The 22,816-nt window shown below is 42.0% G+C and overlaps 1 protein-coding gene and 1 pseudogene across 2 annotated transcripts in view; one reads left to right on the forward strand and one right to left on the reverse strand.

Annotated features, from left to right (window-relative positions):
• dpys (dihydropyrimidinase) overlaps positions 1 to 15,411 on the forward strand; it is a 35,546-nt gene extending 20,135 nt beyond the window's left edge. For both annotated transcript variants that reach the window (XM_071383372.1, XM_071383373.1), the window contains 2 exons: positions 14,717 to 14,924; positions 15,122 to 15,411. In XM_071383372.1, the coding sequence (XP_071239473.1) occupies positions 14,717 to 14,924; positions 15,122 to 15,181 (268 nt within the window). In that variant the 3' untranslated portion in view covers positions 15,182 to 15,411. The remainder of the gene's footprint in view (positions 1 to 14,716; positions 14,925 to 15,121) is intronic.
• A 2,456-nt stretch (positions 15,412 to 17,867) lies between these two features.
• On the reverse strand, positions 17,868 to 21,380 carry LOC139564146 (dendritic cell-specific transmembrane protein-like; annotated as a pseudogene).
• Between the last annotated feature and the right edge of the window lie 1,436 nt (positions 21,381 to 22,816).

Below are 22,816 nucleotides of genomic sequence, written 5' to 3' on the forward strand. Positions count from 1 at the left end.
GACAGCCTGGATATAACTAACTATGGGACAGCCTGGATATAACTATGGGACAGCCTGGCTATAACTATGGGACAGCCTGGATATAACTAACTATGATACAGCCTAGATATAACTAACTATGGGACAGCCTGGATATAACTAACTATGGGACAGCCTGGATATAACTAACTATGGGACAGCCTGGCTATAACTATGGTACAGCCTGGACATAACTAGCTATGGTACAGCCTGGTTATAACTAGCTATGGGACAGCCTGGTTATAACTAACTATGGTACAGCCTGGTTATAACTAGCTATGGGACAGCCTGGTTATAACTAGCTAATGGGTCAGCCTGGACATAACTAGCTATGGGACAGCCTGGTTATAACTAACTATGGTACAGCCTGGTTATAACTAGCTATGGGACAGCCTGGTTATAACTAGCTAATGGGTCAGCCTGGACATAACTAGCTATGGGACAGCCTGGTTATAACTAACTATGGGACAGCCTGGTTATAACTAACTATGGTACAGCCTGGTTATAACTAACTATGGTACAGCCTGGATATAACTAACTATGGTACAGCCTGGATATAACTAACTATGGTACATCCTGGACATAACTAGCTATGGGACAGCCTGGATATAACTAACTATGGTACAGCCTGGATATAACTAACTATGGTACATTCTGGATATAACTAACTATGGGACAGCCTGGATATAACTAACTATGGTACATCCTGGACATAACTAGCTATGGGACAGCCTGGATATAACTAACTATGGTACAGCCTGGATATAACTAACTATGGTACATCCTGGACATAACTAACTATGGGACAGCCTGGATATAACTAACTATGGTACAGCCTGGATACAACTAACTATGGTACATTCTGGATATAACTAACTATGGGACATCCTGGATATAACTAACTATGGTACATCCTGGATATAACTAACTATGGAACAGCCTGGCTATAACTAACTATGGGACATCCTGGATATAACTAACTATGGGACAGCCTGGATATAACTATGGGACAGCCTGGACATAACTAACTATGGTACATCCTGGACATAACTAGCTATGGGACATCCTGGATATAACTAACTATGGTACAGCCTGGCTATAACTATGGGACAATCTGGACATAACTAACTATGGGACAGCCTGGCTATACCTATGGGACAGCCTGCATATAACTATGGGACAGCCTGGATATAACTATGGGACAGCCTGGACATAACTAACTATGGGACAGCCTGGCTATAACTATGGGACAGCCTGCATATAACTATGGGACAGCCTGGATATAACTATGGGACAATCTGGACATAACTAACTATGGGACAGCCTGGCTATACCTATGGGACAGCCTGCATATAACTATGGGACAGCCTGGATATAACTATGGGACAGCCTGGACATAACTAACTATGGGACAGCCTGGATATAACTATGGGACAGCCTGGATATAACTATGGGACAGCCTGCATATAACTATGGGACAGCCTGGATATAACTATGGGACAGCCTGGATATAACTATGGTACAGCCTGGATATAACTAACTATGGGACAGCCTGGATATAACTATGGGACAGCCTGGATATAACTATGGGACAGCCTGGATATAACTAACTATGGGACAGCCTGGATATAACTATGGGACAGCCTGGACATAACTAACTATGGGACAGCCTGGATATAACTAACTATGGTACAGCCTGGATATAACTAACTATGGGACAGCCTGGCTATAACTAACTATGGTACAGCCTGGATATAACTAACTATGGTACAGCCTGGATATAACTAACTATGGTACAGCCTGGATATAACTAACTATGGTACAGCCTGGATATAACTAACTATGGTACAGCCTGGCTATAACTAACTATGGTACAGCCTGGATATAACTAACTATGGGACAGCCTGGATATAACTAACTATGGTACAGCCTGGATATAACTAACTATGGGACAGCCTGGATATAACTAACTATGGTACAGCCTGGCTATAACTAACTATGGTACAGCCTGGATATAACTAACTATGGTACATCCTGGATATAACTAACTATGATACAGCCTAGATATAACTAACTATGGGACAGCCTGGATATAACTAACTATGGGACAGCCTGGATATAACTATGGGACAGCCTGGCTATAACTAACTATGGTACAGCCTGGATATAACTAACTATGGTACAGCCTGGATATAACTAACTATGATACAGCCTGGATATAACTAACTATGGGACAGCCTGGATATAACTAACTATGGGACAGCCTGGATATAACTATGGGACAGCCTGGCTATAACTATGGGACAGCCTGGATATAACTAACTATGATACAGCCTAGATATAACTAACTATGGGACAGCCTGGATATAACTAACTATGGGACAGCCTGGATATAACTAACGATGGGACAGCCTGGCTATAACTATGGGACAGCCTGGATATAACTAACTATGATACAGCCTAGATATAACTAACTATGGGACAGCCTGGACATAACTAACTATGGGACAGCCTGGATATAACTAACTATGATACAGCCTAGATATAACTAACTATGGGACAGCCTGGATATAACTAACTATGGGACAGCCTGGATATAACTATGGGACAGCCTGGCTATAACTATGGGACAGCCTGGATATAACTAACTATGATACAGCCTAGATATAACTAACTATGGGACAGCCTGGATATAACTAACTATGGGACAGCCTGGATATAACTATGGGACAGCCTGGCTATAACTATGGGACAGCCTGGATATAACTAACTATGATACAGCCTAGATATAACTAACTATGGGACAGCCTGGATATAACTAACTATGGGACAGCCTGGATATAACTAACTATGGGACAGCCTGGCTATAACTATGGTACAGCCTGGACATAACTGGCTATGGTACAGCCTGGTTATAACTAGCTATGGGACAGCCTGGTTATAACTAACTATGGTACAGCCTGGTTATAACTAGCTATGGGACAGCCTGGTTATAACTAGCTAATGGGTCAGCCTGGACATAACTAGCTATGGGACAGCCTGGTTATAACTAACTATGGTACAGTCTGGTTATAACTAGCTATGGGACAGCCTGGTTATAACTAGCTAATGGGTCAGCCTGGACATAACTAGCCTTGGGACAGCCTGGTTATAACTAACTATGGGACAGCCTGGTTATAACTAACTATGGTACAGCCTGGTTATAACTAACTATGGTACAGCCTGGATATAACTAACTATGGTACAGCCTGGATATAACTAACTATGGTACATCCTGGACATAACTAGCTATGGGACAGCCTGGATATAACTAACTATGGTACAGCCTGGATATAACTAACTATGGTACATTCTGGATATAACTAACTATGGGACAGCCTGGATATAACTAACTATGGTACATCCTGGACATAACTAGCTATGGGACAGCCTGGATATAACTAACTATGGTACAGCCTGGATATAACTAACTATGGTACATCCTGGACATAACTAACTATGGGACAGCCTGGATATAACTAACTATGGTACAGCCTGGATATAACTAACTATGGTACATTCTGGATATAACTAACTATGGGACATCCTGGATATAACTAACTATGGTACATCCTGGATATAACTAACTATGGAACAGCCTGGCTATAACTAACTATGGGACATCCTGGATATAACTAACTATGGGACAGCCTGGATATAACTATGGGACAGCCTGGACATAACTAACTATGGTACATCCTGGACATAACTAGCTATGGGACATCCTGGATATAACTAACTATGGTACAGCCTGGCTATAACTATGGGACAATCTGGACATAACTAACTATGGGACAGCCTGGCTATACCTATGGGACAGCCTGCATATAACTATGGGACAGCCTGGATATAACTATGGGACAGCCTGGACATAACTAACTATGGGACAGCCTGGCTATAACTATGGGACAGCCTGCATATAACTATGGGACAGCCTGGATATAACTATGGGACAATCTGGACATAACTAACTATGGGACAGCCTGGCTATACCTATGGGACAGCCTGCATATAACTATGGGACAGCCTGGATATAACTATGGGACAGCCTGGACATAACTACCTATGGGACAGCCTGGATATAACTATGGGACAGCCTGGATATAACTATGGGACAGCCTGCATATAACTATGGGACAGCCTGGATATAACTATGGGACAGCCTGGATATAACTATGGTACAGCCTGGATATAACTAACTATGGGACAGCCTGGATATAACTATGGGACAGCCTGGATATAACTATGGGACAGCCTGGATATAACTAACTATGGGACAGCCTGGATATAACTAACTATGGGACAGCCTGGACATAACTAACTATGGGACAGCCTGGCTATAACTATGGGACAGCCTGCATATAACTATGGGACAGCCTGGATATAACTATGGGACAGCCTGGACATAACTAACTATGGGACAGCCTGGCTATAACTAACTATGGGACAGCCTGGATATAACTAACTATGGTACAGCCTGGATATAATTATGGTACAGCCTGGATATAACTATGGTACAGCCTGGACATAACTATGGTACAGCCTGGACACAGTATAAGGTGAAGGAAGTGGCTCTTTCATTCAGTAGGTCCAACATACACCAGCTGAGACCATGCCCACAAGTCACCAGCCGTGACATCACTGCTGTGTCATCTGCATCGTTCAAATTAAGATAATTTAAAAAGGAAGATTTGCACTATTTGATCTCTTTTTGCACTGAATCCATTGGGCATATGTTTAATGTTTTGGAAAATTAAATAGTGGGGTTATGAATAATCCCAGGGAGCAATTCAACATCTTATGTAAGCACTGATGTTTTATAGTAATATCCGGTTGGGACGTAGTCATTTTGTTATGTTGAGGTTGACACATTTTCTCATAAATTGAGACCTGCTTACTCTGATTCTTCAAAACAATACAAAATACCTGAATGTTTAGATTTAAATAGTTATTTTAAGTCAAATATATGGTGTTGTTTAGGCCAAAGGGAAGGGTTTCATAAGTGTCATTCCTAGAGTAAGAAAGAAACTGACATTTGTAATCTATATGAGGCTGTAGATGTGGAACTGCACTCCCCAATCTCAACAGACAGAGATACAGTGTGTCCCTGTTATGCACGTGTTTACCCCCCCCCCCCCCCCCCCCCAAACATACACACACACACACACACACACATCTGTACCGTACATATCTCTACTAAGCAGTAAACTAGACTAGCGTATGTGTGCATGCAAGGCCAGGAGCTAGCAACAGCCATAACAGGCTTACATAACCCAGCAGTAACAGCACTGCTCTCTTTCCTATGGAATCTGGGCTTGGTCCCTCAAGGCAAATCACAAAGTGTTGATGTGAGCTGAAGAAGGGATAGGAAGGGGGATGAACCCCAGTGTCATTTTCCTGTAAATGAATTTCATGATAATGTGAGATGAGGCTCTTGTAAGTGTTGCTCAGCTCAGCTCAGACAGATCTTGTGAATATTACTAATGCATGCAGCTCTGGAATAAGGAAGAGATCTTGTCCCTACCTCCCCTCTTAGCCTTGATGACGACATCATGTCCAATTCTATTTCAGATCAATTTTAGTGTCCCAGGCTTGTGAGGTTGTCAAGTCTCAGCACCCAGAACCAAATCAGCTACTGGATTATGTCTTTTAACATTTTCAAATGTTAAAAGACATAATCCAGTAGCTGATTTGGTTCTGTGATGAGGGCTGTGATGAGAGACTAGCGGTTGTATAGTAATCCTATACTATACAATTACATATTGCTGTACAGTATAGTAGCATTGTTTGTTGTACAGTATGTGTGCTACCACTGTGTTCTAGTCCTATAGTGGGATTGAGGCTTTGTAGCTCTTCATGTTACATTTTTGTAACTATGAATTTATCTGTGAAACTGTGTAATTAATTGGCCTAAATACGGCTTAAAAACATTAGAGTCCGGAGGCAAGACTCAGTTATGGAATGCAACGAAGCTACAGTAGGACTGCTTCCCAAATAGCATCATATTCCCTACATAAGGCTCTGATCAAAAGTAGTGCACTATGGGAAATAGGGTGCCATTTAGGACATATCCTTTTGGTTTGTGTCATTAGGGTACCGGAGAGATGGAGAAAATAACTCTCTCTATTCGTCTTAATTATTTCGTCTTTTAGCCTAGTGTCCTTCTCCCTCCCCTTTTTTTATTATTTGTATTTTATTGCCGCTACACAAGATGACTGTGGAGGGAAATATTACCTGTCATAACAGCATTGTCATTAATTATTTATTAAAACAATTATTCGTTATTCACAAATGATTTGAATTGTAAGATTGCTTTCTCTCTTCTAGCTGCTCATATAGTTTTATAGTTGTAATTTCTCAGCAGCAACCAATTAAAGGTTAAAGTTATACCTTCAATTAGACACAGCGTTTCTTAAATGCAAACTTTAAAAGTGATCTGTATCCTCTGTCAGTTAATTTAAACTGCTCATTTAGATTTAACGTCTCATTCCAGCAGCCCTAGGCATATGGCAGACAGAATAATGTCTGGATACACGGGTAGCAGGCAGCACTATTCTTTTTACTGTGCTTATGCAGCACTTCTCAAATAGCTGCCACAATAGTACTGTAAGAAAATGTTAAGACTCAATGTATTGACAGAAAAATATTGCAGATGACATGCCTTGTAAGCTGTTTTTCTCCCCATGTTCCAAATACTATTATGATGTATTAGTACTTAGACCAGAGAATGTAATTTGCCACTAGCTTTTTCTGAGTTTTAAATGCCAAATACATTTAAACTCAGCATTTCACAATTTCTGACATTTAATCCTGGTAAAAATTCGCTGTCTTAGGTCAGTTAGGATCACCACTTTATTTTAAGAATGTGATATGTCAGAATAAAAGTAGAGAGAATTATTTATTTCAGCTTTTATTTCTTTCATCACATTCCCAGTGGGTCAGAAGTTTACATACACTCAATTAGTATTTGGTAGCATTGCCTTTAAATTGTTTAACTTGGGTCAAACGATTCGGGTAGACTTCCACAAGCTTCCCACAATAAGTTCGGTGAATTTTGGCCCATTCCTCCTGACAGAGCTGGTGTAACTGAGTCAGGTTTGAAGGCCTCCTTGCTCGCACACGCTTTTCAGTTCTGCCCACACATTATCTATGGGATTGAGGTCAGGGCTTTGTGATAGCCACTCCAATACCTTGACTTTGTTGTCCTTAAGCCATTTTGCCACAACTTTGGAAGTATGCTTGGGGTCATTGTCCATTTGAAAGACCCATTTGTGACCAAGTTTTAACTTCCTGACTGATGTCTTGAGATGTTGCTTCAATATATCCACATCATATTCCTACCTCATGATGCCATCTATTTTGTGAAGTGCACCAGTCATTCCTGCAGCAAAGCACCACCACAACATGATGCTGCCACCCCCGTGGTTCACGGTTGGGATGGTGTTCTTCGGCTTGCAAGCCTCCCCCCTTTTCCTCCAAACACAACGATGGTCATTATGGCCAAACAGTTTTATTTTTGTTTCATCAGACCAGAGGACATTTCTCCAAAAAGTACGATCTTTGTCCCCATGTGCAGTTGCAAACCTTAGTCTGGCTTTTTTATGGCGGTTTTGGAGCAGTGGCTTCTTCCTTGCTGAGAGGCCTTTCAGGTTATGTCGATATAGGACTCGTTATACTGTGGATATAGATACTTTTGTACCTGTTTCCTCCAGCATCTTCACAAGGTCCTTTGCTGTTGTTCTGGGATTGATTTACACTTTTCGCACCAAAGTACGTTCATCTCTAGGAGACGTCTCCTTTCTGAGCAGTATGACGGCTGCAGGTCCCATGGTGTTTATACTTGCGTACTATTGTCTGTACAGATGAACGTGGTACCTTCAGGCATTTGGAAATTGCTCCCAAGTATGAACCCAAGGATGATGTCAAGCAAAGAGGCACTGAGCTTGAAGGTAAGCCTTGAAATACATCCACAAGTACACCTCCAATTGACTCAAATGATGTCAATCAGAAGCTTATAAAGCCATGACATCATTTTCTGGAATTTTCCAAGCTGTTTAAAGGCACAGTCAGTTTAGTGTGTGTAAACTTCTGACCCACTGGAATTGTGACACAGTGAATTATAAGTGAAATAATCTGTCTGTAAACAATTGCTGGAAAAATTACTTGTGTCATGCACAAAGTAGATGTCCTAACCGACTTGCCAAAACTATAGTTTGTTAACAATAAATTTGTAGAGTGGTTGAAAAACAAGTTTTAATGACTCCAACCTAAGTGTATGTAAACTTCCGACTTCAACTGTATATACACTACCGTTCAAAAGTTTGGGGTCACTTAGAAATATCTTCTTTTTTTTAAAGAAAAGCAACTTTTTGCCCCATTAAAATAACATTATAATGATCAGAAATTCAGAGTACACATTGTTAATGTTGTAAATGACTATTGTAGGTGGAAACGGCAGATTTTTTATGGAATATCTACATAGGCGTACAGAGGCCCATTATCAGCAACCATCACTCCTGTGTTCCAATGGCACGTTGTGTTAGCTAATCCAAGTTTAGAATTTTAAAAGGCTAATTGATCATTAGAAAACCCTTTTGCAATTATGTTAGCACAGCTGGAAACTGTTGTTCTGATTAAAGAAGCAATAAAACTGGCCTTCTTTAGACTATTTGAGTATCTAGAGCATCAGCATTTGTGGGTTCGATTACAGGCTCAAAATGGACAGAAACAAAGACCTTTCTTCTGACACTCGTCAGTCTATTCTTGTTCTGCGAAATTAAGGCTATTCCATGCAAGAAATTGCCAAGAAACTGAAGATCTGGTACAACGCCGTGTACTACTCTCTTCACAGAACAGAGCAAACTGGCTCTAACCAGAATAGAAAGAGGAGTGGGAGGCCCCGGTGCACAACTGAGCAAGAGGACAAATACATTAATTTATACTTATAAAAATCCTTCATTAATCTGTCTCCTCCCCTTCATCTACACTGATTGAAGTGGATTTAACAAGTGACATCAATAAGAGATCATAGCTTTCCCCTGGTCTGTCAAAAGCTCCGAGGAAGGCCTTGAGGCAGATACATTAAGCTTATTAAAGAGCAGTGAGACTAGCAAGAGCAGTGTGTCGGTTTCTTCATTTTTCTCATCTTATTCAACTGTTACCATGCACCTTCAACAAAGAGTGCCTCTTGAATTTTGGACCTGGTCAGTCTATGTCATGGAAAGAGCAGGTGTTCCTAATGTATTGTACACTCAGTGTATATAGAATCAAGATTAATTAAATATTGGGAATTCAAATTTGTGGGAATTTTACTCTGAAGTATTTAATACTGCATGGACTAAATCAAATAGAGTGCTCTGCTCAGCACTACCAATCCGTTGTGAATATTTTCCTGGAGAGAACACAAACCCTGTGACTTTTAGAGAGGAAGCATGAGCTCATGTTTCATACCTCACGTAAAAAGCGGATGAAGTATTATGTCAATTTAAAAGCACTGGGAAATGTCCTCTTTGATTTCCATATGACAAAAATGTAAATAATCACTCTTTCTTCATCTACATTGATTGAAGTGGATTTAACAAGTGACATCAATAAGGGATCATAGCTTTCACATGGATTCACCTGGTCAGCAGTAGCGGAGCGTGGGTAAAGTCACTGATGAAGCCATGCCAGTAAAAAAGCCATATTACAACCGATGTGATAATTGCGCTGTTTGCTCTATAACCCCTTCGATCATACACCACCGCGATATACAATAAGGCGTGACAACAAAAAGACAACAGTCGCACAGATGCGGAATAAATTAAACTACACATACTTTTGTTTCATCACAAAACCGGAGAGCAGCATCTGTCCGGTGAAGTCCACAAAGCAAATATTGCATACCAACAGTTATCACCTACAGCATGGTCAAGCACGTAAACATTTTAGACAGTTTACTAAACAACTGCTGATTTAGAACCACGGAGTTACCGCAAGTCAGCACAAAGACATCAGGAGCACTGCTATTCCAGCACCAAATATATTTCAACATCATCAAATCAACAAGGCTATATATGTTTAGTAGAATACGCTGAAAACAAACAAAGATACAAAAACAACTTAGTCCAATCAATTTAGCTAAATATCATGTGGCTGTCCATGGTACTGATTTCTGTGCGTGTGTGTGTGTGTGTGCATGCGTGCGTGCGTGCGCAAGTAAAATACTTTTTTTTTTTACTCACCTGACTAGTTGAACGCCAATGCTATCCTCCTCTCTTTCATGTTGGCAAAACGGTCTATGGCTCTGTCATACAGTACACTTTTAGTTGTTGTTGTCATAGACTACCTAGTTAGCTAAAATGCTTGCTAGGCTGACTTCCTCACATGGGCAGCAATGAACCAGCTAAGTTAGCTAGCAAGCTAGTTAACGGGAGCATACTAGGCTACATCTAGGCTACATGTTGAACTTCAAATCGTCTCAGGCCAGTGGCACAACATATTCATTTATGGTAAAATCAAAATCCGCATCATTATCATTGGCCTATACTTAAGCAATAAGGACCGAGGGGGTGTGGTATATGGCCAATATACCATGGCTAAGGGCTGTTCTCTGCACGACGCAACGCCATATATCCATATATCACAAACCCTGAGGTGCCTTAGTGTTATTATAAACTGGTTACCAACGTAATTAGAGCAGTAAAAATACATATTTTGTCATACCCATGGTATACAGGTCTGATATATCACGGCTTTCAACCAATCAGCATTCAGGGCTCGAACTACCCAGTTTATAAAGAGAATTAAGTCAAAACCACAAGTCCAAATCCCCATCTCCATCCACAGTTTAGGAAAGGTTTGATTTAGCAAGCTAGGTACTGCAGGACATCAACACAAGCAGAGCAGAAACTGACACCTTTATCAGAAAATGACATTTTGCAAAGGAAATTATTTGATTGGTCTGAAGCCAAATACAAACAGCCTCCCTTGGGGGGCGTTTTGCTGCACCATGACAACCCACAGTTGAGCTCAGCTCAACGCTGATTGGCTAAGTATTGTATAATTTGTTTATCAGGGAAGGCCAAATGTTTGCTGGCATCAATCAATCAAATGCTACGGCGGCAAAATATTATACTATTTTGGTCAAGACAGCATCAGATACATGGTATACACATACTGAGACAGAGGGGCGCTGTTTTCCTCACTCTGATGATTTCTCCGGTGAGATTCAGTCACTTGTTAATTGACAGAAAATTATGAAAACACAGGGAGAGACGAAAGATATATTATTTTATAATTTAAATGTTTTTATTGGTCAAATATTTGGGAAAGCCTTGGCATCCACAAATACACGCCACTGTTGGTCAGTCTGTCATGGAAAGAGCAGGTGTTTAACACTTTTTTGGTTACTACGTGATTCCATATGTGTTATTTCATAGTTTTGACGTCTTCACTATTATTTTACAATGTAGAAAAACCATTGAAAAACCCTCGTACTGTATATATATATATAAATATATATATAGCTATATATAGTTGAAGTCGGAAGTTTACATACACTTAGGTTAGAGTGTAACGGTACTCGTCCTCGTCTGATGACAAGTATGAAAGATCGGACCAATGTGCAGCGTGGTAAGTGTCCATTTTAATGAAATCCAACTGAACATGAACACTGAATGACAAAACAACAAAAGAGAATGAACGAGACTGAAACAGTTCTGTATGGAAAAAACACAGACACAGAAAACAACTACCCACAACCCATAGTGGGAAAACAGGCTACCTAAGTATGATTCTCAATCAGAGACAACGATCGACAGCTGCCTCTGATTGAGAACCATACCAGGCCAAACACAGAAATACAAAACCTAGACTACAAAACATATAATGCCCACCCCAACTCACGCCCTGACCAAACTAAAATAAAGACATAAAAAATGAACTAAGGTCAGAACGTGACAGTACCCCCCCCCCCCCCCCCCCCCCAAAGGTGCGGACTCCGGCCGCAAAACCTGAACCTATAGGGGAGGGTCTGGGTGGGCATCTCACCACGGTAGTGGCTCTGGTGCGGGACGTGGGCCCCACTCCACCATAGTCTTGGCCCACTTAGGTGGCGCCTTTGGAGCGGCGACCCTCGCCACCGACCCCGGACTGGGGACCCTTGCAGCGGGCGCCGGATAGACGGGAGACTCTGGCAGCGCCGGAGTGAAGGTCGACTCTGGCAGCTCCTGACTGACGGGCGGCTCTGGCAGCTCCTGACCGACGGGCGGCTCTGGCAGCTCCTGACCGACGGGCGGCTCTGGCAGCTCCTGACCGACGGGCGGCTCTGGCAGCTCCTGACCGATGGGCGGATCTGGCAGCTCCTGACAGACGGGCGGCTCTGGCAGCTCAGGACAGACGGGCGGCTCTGGCAGCTCAGGACAGACGGGTGGCTCTGGCAGCTCCGGACTGACGAGAGAACCTGGAGGGAGGAGACGGAGAGACAACCTGGTGCGTGGGGCTGCCACAGGACCCACCAGGCTGGGGAGACCTACAGGAGGCCTGGTGTGTGGAGGAGGCACCGGATGGACCGGGCTGTGGGGGAGCACTGGAGCTCTGGTGCGCAGCCTTGGCACCACTCCTCCAGGCTGGATGACCACTTTAGCCCGGCCCCTCCAGAGTGCAGGCACAGGTCGAACCGGGCTGTGGGGGAGCACTGGAGATCTGGTGCATACTACTCGCACCTCTCCCTTAGGCTCAATGCCCACATTCGCCCGGCACGGGCGGAGCGCAGGCATAGGACGCACTGCACCCTCCCAGCGCCCCGGAGACACAGCACGCAGAGCCGGCGCAGGATACCCTGGACCGAAACGGCGTACCGGAGACCAGACACGCTGAGCCGGCACAACACGCCCTGGCTGGATGCCCACTCTCGCATGGCATTTGCGGGGGGCTGGCCTATAGCGCTCTGGGCTATGAGCGCGTACTGGCGACACCGTGCGCTCCACCGCATAACACGGTGCCTGACCAGTACAACGCTGCTTTCGGTAAGCACGAGGAGTGGGCTCAGGTCTCCAACCTGACTCCGCCACACTCCCCGTGTGCCCCACCCAAAAACTTTTTGGGCTGCCTCTCGTGCCTCTCACGCTGCCGTGCTACCTCCTCATATCGCCTCCAGTTCTTCCTTGGGGTGGCGATATTCCCCAGCCTGTGCCCAGGGTCCCTTACCGTCTAGTATCTCCTCCCAAGTCCAGGAGTCCAGAACCCTCTGCTCCTGGTTACCACGCTGCTTGGTCCTTTTTTGGTGGGTAGTTCTGTAACGGTACTCGTCCTCGTCTGATGACGAGTATGAAAGATCGGACCAATGTGCAGCGTGGTAAGTGTCCATTTTAATGAAATCCAACTGAACATGAACACTGAATGACAAAACAACAAAAGAGAATGAACGAGACTAAAACAGTTTATACGCAAGTATAAACACCATGGGACCACGCAGCCGTCATACCGCTCAGGAAGGAGACGCGTTCTGTCTCCTAGAGAAGGAGACGCATTCTGTCTCCTAGAGATGAACGTACTTTGGTGCGAAAAGTGCAAATCAAATCCCAGAACAAAAGCAAAGGACCTTGTGAAGATGCTGGAGGAACAGGTACAAAAGTATCTATATCCACAGTAAAACGAGTCCTATATCGACATCACCTGAAAGGCCGCTCAGCAAGGAAGAAGCCACTGCTCCAAAACCGCCATAAAAAAGCCAGACTACAGTTTGCAACTGCACATGGAGACAAAGATCGTACTTTTTGGAGAAATGTCCTCTGGTCTGATGAAACAAAAATAAAACTGTTTGGCCATAATGACCATCGTTATGTTTGGAGGATAAAGGGGGATGCTTGCAAGCCAAAGAACACCATCCCAACTGTGAAACACGGGGGTGGCAGCATCATCTTGTGGGGGTGCTTTGCTGCAGGAGGGCCTAGTGCACTTCACAAAATAGATGGCATCATGAGGCAGGAAAATGATGTGGATATATTGAAGCAACATCTCAAGACATCAGTCAGGAAGTTAAAGCTTGGTCGCAAATTGGTCTTCCAAATGGACTTTTGACCCCAAGCATACTTCCAAAGTTGTGGCAAAATGGCTTAAGGACAACAAAGTCAAGGTATTGGAGTGGCCATCACAAAGCCCTGACCTCAATCCTATAGAAAATGTGTGGGCAGAACTGAAAAGCGTGTGCGAGCAAGGAGGCCTACAAACCTGACTCAGTTACACCAGCTCTGTCAGGAGGAATGGTCCAAAATTCAACCAATTTATTGTGGGAAGCCTGTGGAAGGCTACCCAAAACGTTTGACCCAAGTTAAACAATTTAAAGGCAATGCTACCAAATACTAATTGAGTGTATGTAACTTCTGACCCACTGGGAATGTGATGAAAGAAATAAAAGCTGAAATAAATCATTCTCTCTACTATTATTCGGATATTTCACATTCTTAAAACAAAGTGGTGATCCTAATTGACCTAAGACAGGGAATTTTTACTAGGATTAAATGTCAGGAATTGTGAAAAACGGAGGTTAAATGTATTTGGCTAAGGTGTATGTAAATGTACGACTTCAACTGTATATATATATTATAACTTGTAATGTCCTCATTCAACACAGTATCTGACCAAGTAGGTCTGCATCTGCGTGTTTGTGTGTGTGTAGGAAGATCTCTGCAGCTACGCACCACCAGGCTGTGGATTACAACATCTTTGAGGGCATGGAATGCCACGGTGTTCCCGTGGTGACCATCTCCAGAGGGAAGGTGGTCTATGAGAGAGGTCAGCTGAAGACCCAGCCAGGACAGGGCCGCTTCGTCCCCAGACAGCCCTACGCGGAGTTCATCTACAAACGAGTCAACCAGAGGGAACAGGTCTGTCTCAATATTATGGAGTCTTGTGACATATCGCTTTATTATAAAGTTTCATCATGTTCCGTGACTACATCTATAATGTGCTATTCATGTATTTATAAGGCCCAATAACACTTTATAAGAAGTTTCTTCAAGTGTTGTAGTTATACCTGTGTTATTAACTGTGGTTTTTAAAAAGCTGTTTGTTTGTTTTCCAGGTGGGACAGCCTAGTCCTGTAATCAGGAAGCCTTATGATGGTGAAATCATCGCCATATAAAGGAATGGAACTCTTCATGAAAGAGACTGTTTAGCTCAGGATCTACATGCAAAATGTTCTGTGAATTTTGTTATGCTGGACCAAGATAAAATGCATGTTTGTTTGAATGCAGATGCCAGTCAATGTTTTGATTCTGATGATATTATGTTGCCAAACTATTTAGTACAATTTATACAATTGCATAACATGTATTATGTTATTACTATGTGAAATAAACACTTGCATCGTTATATTTGATGATGATGGTGATGATGATGCCCATTTAAACACTTAACTTCCAACAATGTCTTTGTTACTGTATGTTTGTGTCTGGCATGTTGGACATTGGATGAGAGTCTACCATTACCTCCGTGTTAGACTATGGCCGTTATACCATCAAATGCAGGTTGTCTAGAAGCTAATTTCCAGTTGAGCTGACATCCACAGCGTTTACCATGAACATGAGCTTCACAAACTCTGGGGGAAATTGTCGGTAGTGCAGGGCGCAGTGCTGTTGTCACACAGCATCACATTCCACATTGGGATTGTCTCCTACTGGGCATTCTGGCATGCTGGCGTGGTACTGAGCTACTGGGGCTCTGCAGACATAATGTGAGTTTATCAGACGAAACGCTACAGGTGGCAGCAGTGTGTGAGTCACAGTCAGCCCACTCATCTCTGTGCCTGCTCTGTCGCTCTGCCTTCTCTTTCACTGTGCCTTCTCTCAGTAGCAGACCTGGGTTAAAATAGTATATATTTTCTTTCAAACACTTACACTGCACTTTACTGAGTTGACTTTCCTGGCACAATTGAGCAATGACATGTCCAATTGTGGTATTAGGCAACATTTTTCACATGATCCTTTATCTTCATATACAGTGGGGTCTGACATTATTGAGGCCCTTGATAAAGATGAGCAAAAATAATGAATATACTGTGCTCCCCAAAGTTTTGAAAATGATATTATTTTATACTAATACACTGCTGAAGAGAAAAGGTAAGGGTAAAAATGATTGACACCCCGGTTTTCAATATCTCACCTTGCGAGGATAACAACACTGAGCTTTTTTCTAAAATGTTTTATGAGTTGGAGAACACATTGGGAGCGATCTTAGACACTTCAATGGGGTTCATGTCTGAGACTGCCATTGCAAAATTTTGATTTTTGTAAACAATTAACTATTTCTTTGTGGATTTTGATGGGTGCTTTGGGTTATTGTCTTGCTAGACGATCCACTTGAGGTCAAGTTTCAGCCTCCTGTCAGAGGCAACAAGGTTTTTGGCTAAAATGTCCTTGTACTGGGTAAGGATCATGATGTGCTTCTACACCTGCATTGCTTGCTGTTTGGGGTTTTAGGCTGGGTTTCTGTACAGCACTTTGAGATATCAGCTGATGTAAGAAGGGCTATATAAATACATTTGATTTGATGAAATTGACCTTAACAAGGGCCCCAGGACCAGTTGAGGCAAAATAGCCCCATAACATCAAAGATCCATCACCATATTTTACAGTGGGTATGTGGTGCTTTTCTGCTTATACATTCTCATTTATGAGCTCTATTTTCATGTCATCCAACAAATGTAAACACCTGGAGTTTGCTAAATGACATTGGCAATTGGATTGAACCGGTGCTGTCACGCCCTGACCTTAGAGAGACGTTTTATTTCTCTATTTGGTTAGGTCAGGGTGTGGTTTGGGTGGGCATTCTATGTTTTCTATTTCTTTGCTTTTGGCCGAGTGTGGTTCCCAATCAGAGGCAGCTGTCTATCGTTGTCTCTGATTGGGGATCATACTTAGGCAGCCCTTTTCCCACCTAATGTTGTGGGTAATTATTTATTTTCTATTTGTGTTTGTGTGCGCCACGGTTGCGTCACATTTGTTTCTGTTTACATGTTCTTTTTGTGACTTTTTAAACAAAATTGTTCTCTCAGCAATTGTATTAGTATAAATAATATGAGTATAGAATGAAGCTCAGTATTTGAATGATTTATTTTATGCAGTCATAATTTTGAACCCCACTGTAAATACTTTGAGACAAAATAATCTGGTAAATGTCATATTTCAACGTTACAGAAGCTGAGAGGGGTACGTCTCCTGACTGACTGTCAGCATTCTGTGAAGGGGGATGTGTCACTGTCAGGACCCACTACAATCACTGTGGTAGATGAGCATTGTGACGTCTGGATATAATGCTAATGATGTGTGACTAAACACCAAGTGCATGATGGGAACTGAATAGTGGCGTGTACATTTAGGGAAGGTCTGGTTTGCGTGATGATGTCAGCAAAACTGTCCCTGTCGTTTTTGATCGACATTAAACAACTGAAACAGATATCATGTTTTGCAGAACTATGTGTTCTCATTGCAGACAATTACCTTGTGCACTTATGATCATCCAAACTCCATAGGCATGGTAACAATGAAGAAAATGCAGAAGTTAAAGACATGACATAGAGATACAAGAAGTTTATATCTCAGTTACTGGGATTGATGGCTGTTTTTGTGGTGTTTTTATTCTTTAAAATTAAGTGTAATTTTGTTCCAATTATTCATTGTTTGAACTATTTACATCTCACATTAGATTGCTTCAAAAAGCTGCTTGGAAACCTTGGTAACCATAATTTAACCTTTATTTTTATTATTATAAATACATGTTTATTTATACAGGTATGTGAATTAACAAACCAAAATACTGTATGTATTTACAATGACAACATGTCATTAGTCTAGATTAGAGTTGTTATATAATGTAACGTGTTACATAAATCACATTTCACAATTTCAACAAAAAAGGGTGTCTCTCACTTCTTCCTGTGGCAGCAGAAAGTCTAGCTTGCTTACTGAATGGGGTCGTCCTCCTGTGGTCTGTAGAGTATTGGACACCAGAAATCTGGCTGATGAAGAAAGTATGGATTAATCAAACAGTACTTTAGTAACTTACATATACTGTATCTATTATTTTACTGAGAAATTAATCTGCACGGTTTCCCTGGGACAAATTATGACAATGTGCAGTACTGTAGGCCACATAAGAAAATCTATGTAATATACGGTATTATACCAATTTAAGATCTCCATCAGTGTTTATCAATGATCTCTGGATTATACAGACCTTCTGAATGAGGGATCTCAGACTGCTTTCCTTAGCTTTCCTGTTCCCTTCCTTTCTTGATCTCTTCTTCAGGATCTTAGCATGCAGAAACTCCACCCTGTCCTCAGCATTGGTGGAGAAGAACTGCTCGAACGCCATGAGCCTGATCTGTGTGAGCTTGGCAGACATCAGGGCCATACTGAGAAGGGCAGCTAGTAACACAACCAGAGGCAGGATGGAGTCATAGAGTAGTAGTCTGTGTTTAGGAAGGCAACTCCTCTCAAAAATGGACACCTGGTAGGAGAAATCCCTCCTGTTGATCTCCTCTGAAATGGGGACACCAATAACAGTCATGTCTTCCTGAAACAACAATGGTTCAGTAGAGCAACAGGGTTATAGCCTAGTGGCTAGATTGTATTGAATTCATTAATGCAATAAATCATTGACTAAGACTGTATCTTGTTGTGTGTTTTACTAACATAGCTACTTACATTTATGTTCATAATCAAAGGATCATGAAATGGTTCTAGCCCATGAAGTCGCGTTCTGATGACCTCAACTAACCAGAACATGAGTACATCAACACCTATGAACAAGACCCAGGCTAGACAATAGGTGAACACTGGGAAACAGCATGGCTTTCCCTTCCATGGCACTGAGTCGAGGGGAAGGGATGGTGATGTAGTCTGGCCTCCTTCAATGTGAGGGGGAGCACTTCCTTCTGCCTTCTGCTTCTCATCAAAATGAACGAACGTCCTGGTTATGTACACGTTTTCACATTTCTTATTGTGGCGGTATCTCCTCAAGTGCCCCACTGTGAAGCCCATCAGTAGGAGGAAACTGAAGGCAGAGAAAAGACCTACAGAGGGCAGCATGTCCAATGCGGCCAATATGCTCTTTGCAGTTCCATTCAGAGTCCTCTCATCTCCAACCAGCCTCTCCATCAACTTCTCAGAGTCTCCTCTGGATGTGACCTTAAGATCAGAAACCAACTCCGCCACCCCGAAGTCTGTGAACGCTCTGAGTATGTCGCCGACCCATCTCAATGTAACAGATGTGAAATGGCTAGCTAGTTAGCGGGTACGCGCTACTAGCATTTCAATCGGTTACGTCACTTGCTCTGAGACCTGAAGTAGGGTTTCCCCTTGCTCTGCAAGGGCCGCGGCTTTTGTGGAGCGATGGGTAACGACGCTTCGTGGGTGACTGTTGTCGATGTGTGCAGAGGGTCCCTGGTTCGCGCCCGTGTCAGGGCGAGGGGACGGTACTAAAGTTATACTGTTACATCAACATCCTGACGTAGTTACAGAGGGGCTTGGTGTCGATGGACACCCTCTTGGCCTGCAGGTTACACACCATACTCCTACTGAGCCCTGTGATGTCCTGCAACGTGTTCTGGACGTTCTTGAGAACCACCAAACTGGTCCCGGCGGTGATGAGAACGTTCCGGCCCTGCCTCATCCCACAAGACAGCACAAACAGAACCCCAAGGCACCGCACCCTCTTAGAGAGGAACAGAGAGACCCCCACTACCACCCAGCAGGAGCCTGCTATTCCAGCAGCCACCATCAGACCTTACTACAGGACATAGAGCAGGTAGAGGAGGAGGATGGAGCTCAGGACGAAACTGAAGGTGAGACAGATGATCAAGAGGACTGATCGGTTTCTCCAGCCATGCCTGGTGTTTGTTGTGTATAGGTCTGCAGCAGCGGACCAGGAGTGATACAGGGTTTGTTTCAATTGAGGGCAAGTTGTTTTCATTATTGATGAAATCACAATACCTGAAAAAGGTAGAAAGACAAATATGTGTCTGATAATACTGTAAATCCTCAAAAATTCCATGACTGAAATTGTCTCAGATTAAATGGCAAAAAAGTTGTTTGAATGAATCCAAAAGAAACAAGTACAGTGGCAACAAAAAGGATGTGAACCCTTTGGAATTACCTGGATTTCTGCACAAATTGGTAATAAAATGTTATCTGATCTTCGCAATAAACAAACAAAGTCACAACAATAGACAAACATAGTGTGCTTAAACTAATAACATACAAATTATTGTATTTTTCTCGTTTATATTGAACACATCATTTAAACATTCCCAGTGTAGGTTGGAAAAAGTATGTGAACACCTAGTCTAATGACTTCTCCAAAAGCTAATTGGAGTTAGGAGTCAGCTAACCTGGAGTCCAATCAATGAGACGAGATTGGGGATGTTGGTTAGAGCTGCCTTGCCCTATAAAAAACACTCACAACATTTGAGTTTGCTATTCACAAGAAGCATTGCCTGATGTGAACCATGCCTCAAACAAAAGAGATCTCAGAAGACCTAAGATTAAGAATTGTTGACTTGCATATAGCTGGAAAGGGTTACAGAAGTATCTCTAAAAGCCTTGATGTGTGGAGAAAAAAAGGCACAGCAGACTGTGTTTGTCTACTGTTGTGACCTAGATGAAGATCAGATCAAATTTTATAACCAATTTATGCAGAAATCCAAGTATTTCCAAAGGGTTCACATACTTTTTCTTACCACTGTAATTCATTAGGTTAAAACTGTGTAATTTCCATTTAACCATTTAATTTCTTTGTAAATATCTGTTAATTTATCTACGTAAAATAAAGTGCTACCCAAGCACACTGAAGAAAAATATTAAAACAAACAGCCAGGCATTCAGAAAGAATAATCAAACAATCTATTAATATCAAGAGGACTGAGATATGCCTGGAATCCAAGAGGATAAATACATATAATTTCATTTGATTTATCATTTCCATAAACATTTTGGGTGAAGTTTAGCATGACATATAATTAGAGGGAACCAAAAGTTGTTTTAATAGATACAGTAACTGTTGACTATCTTGGGCAGACACTGGTGTGTCCAACCTTATACATAAAACATAGTTTTTCATAACCATCCACCATACTTTGGAAAGCATTACTAGAGCCTCACAAATTCAGCATTATCACAACACAGTGTCTCTCTTACCTGCTGGTCCTGTGTGGTATGTCTGTATAGTAGACTATGTGAAGTGATAAGCAGAACTCTCATGCTTTCGTACCAATTTTAACCTCAACACTTACTCATTTCCCATTTAAAATGTCAGAACTTAGTCACGTCCCAGTTATCATTGCAATGGAGGCGTCGCTCACTTAACTGTCTAACCACACTACAGGAGTTCATCTCAACAAACACGTGAAGAATAAACTCAAAATACAGTACTGTCATTGTTGAAATAAAGTATTTTGTGATAGGTGGTTAAATTACTAACTAACATACTTAATTACTTACTTACTTACTATTCAAGTAGTACAACCTTCAAGCATAAAGCATTGTTGGTCATTCCAACATACTGTACCACTCTACACAGTTGAATATTGTGTGTTAAAAACAGTAAAAGAGGAACTTCCTTTTTAGTTCTGTAGTAAAAATGTATTCCTGGCTCTCTCCAAAAGTATAGGTTGTTCTTTCATCTGTAGTGTTGCAAAAGAATTTAGTGGAAGCACAACTTTGCACTCGTATGAGGGGAAGTGGAACTGACTGCTACTTCTTGTCTCTTAACTTCCCCCAGCTTGACCTAAGTCTTGATTTGTTCACATGCTGTATACAGTTCTGAAAAACAAAACAAATGATCTGTAGCGTAGATGTAGTATAGGTGGGAACCATTAGTGGGCCACAAAGGTTGTGACCTCCTTTTTAGTCCCAACCTACCTGGAGAAATAAAGATAGTAGTTTGTGGAATAACCTACCTGGAGGAATAAAGATAGTAATTTGTGGATGTTGTGGAACAACCTACCTGGAGAAATAAAGATAGTAATTTGTGGATGTTGTGGAACAACCTACCAGGATGAATAAAGATAGTAGTTTGTGGATGTTGTGGAACAACCTACCTGGAGAAATAAATATAGTAATTTGTGGATGTTGTGGAACAACCTACCTGGAGGAATAAATATAGTAATTTGTGGATGTTGTGGAACAACCTACCTGGAGGAATAAAGATAGTAATTTGTGGATGTTATGGAACAACCTACCTGGAGAAATAAAGATAGTAATTTGTGGATGTTGTGGAACAACCTACCTGGAGGAATAAAGATAGTAATTTGTGGATGTTGTGGAACAACCTACCTGGAGGAATAAAGATAGTAATTTGTGGATGTTGTGGAACAACCTACCTGGTGTCACGTTCCTGACCTATTTCTGTTAGTTTGTTGTATGTGTTAGTTGGTCAGGACGTGAGTTTGGGTGGGCATTCTATGTTGTCTGTTTCTATGTTGGTTTAAGGGTTGCCTGGTATGGCTCTCAATTAGAGGCAGGTGTTTGGCGTTCCTCTAATTGAGAGTCATATTTAGGTAGGTTGTTTCACAGTGTTCGTTGTGGGTGGTTGTCTCCTGTTTCAGTGTTTGTCGCACCATACGGGACTGTTCGGTATGTTTGCACATCGTCATTTTTGTGTAGTCTATTTTCCCTGTTCGTGCGTTCTTCGCGTTATTTGTAAGTTCGTATTGTTCAGGTCTGTCTATACATTTCGGTTTTGTTATTTTGTAGTTTATTCAAGTCTAGGTCGTTTTCTG

Source organism: Salvelinus alpinus, chromosome 35 (genome assembly GCF_045679555.1).
Source record: "Salvelinus alpinus chromosome 35, SLU_Salpinus.1, whole genome shotgun sequence".
NCBI classification, from domain to species: Eukaryota; Metazoa; Chordata; class Actinopteri; order Salmoniformes; family Salmonidae; genus Salvelinus; species Salvelinus alpinus.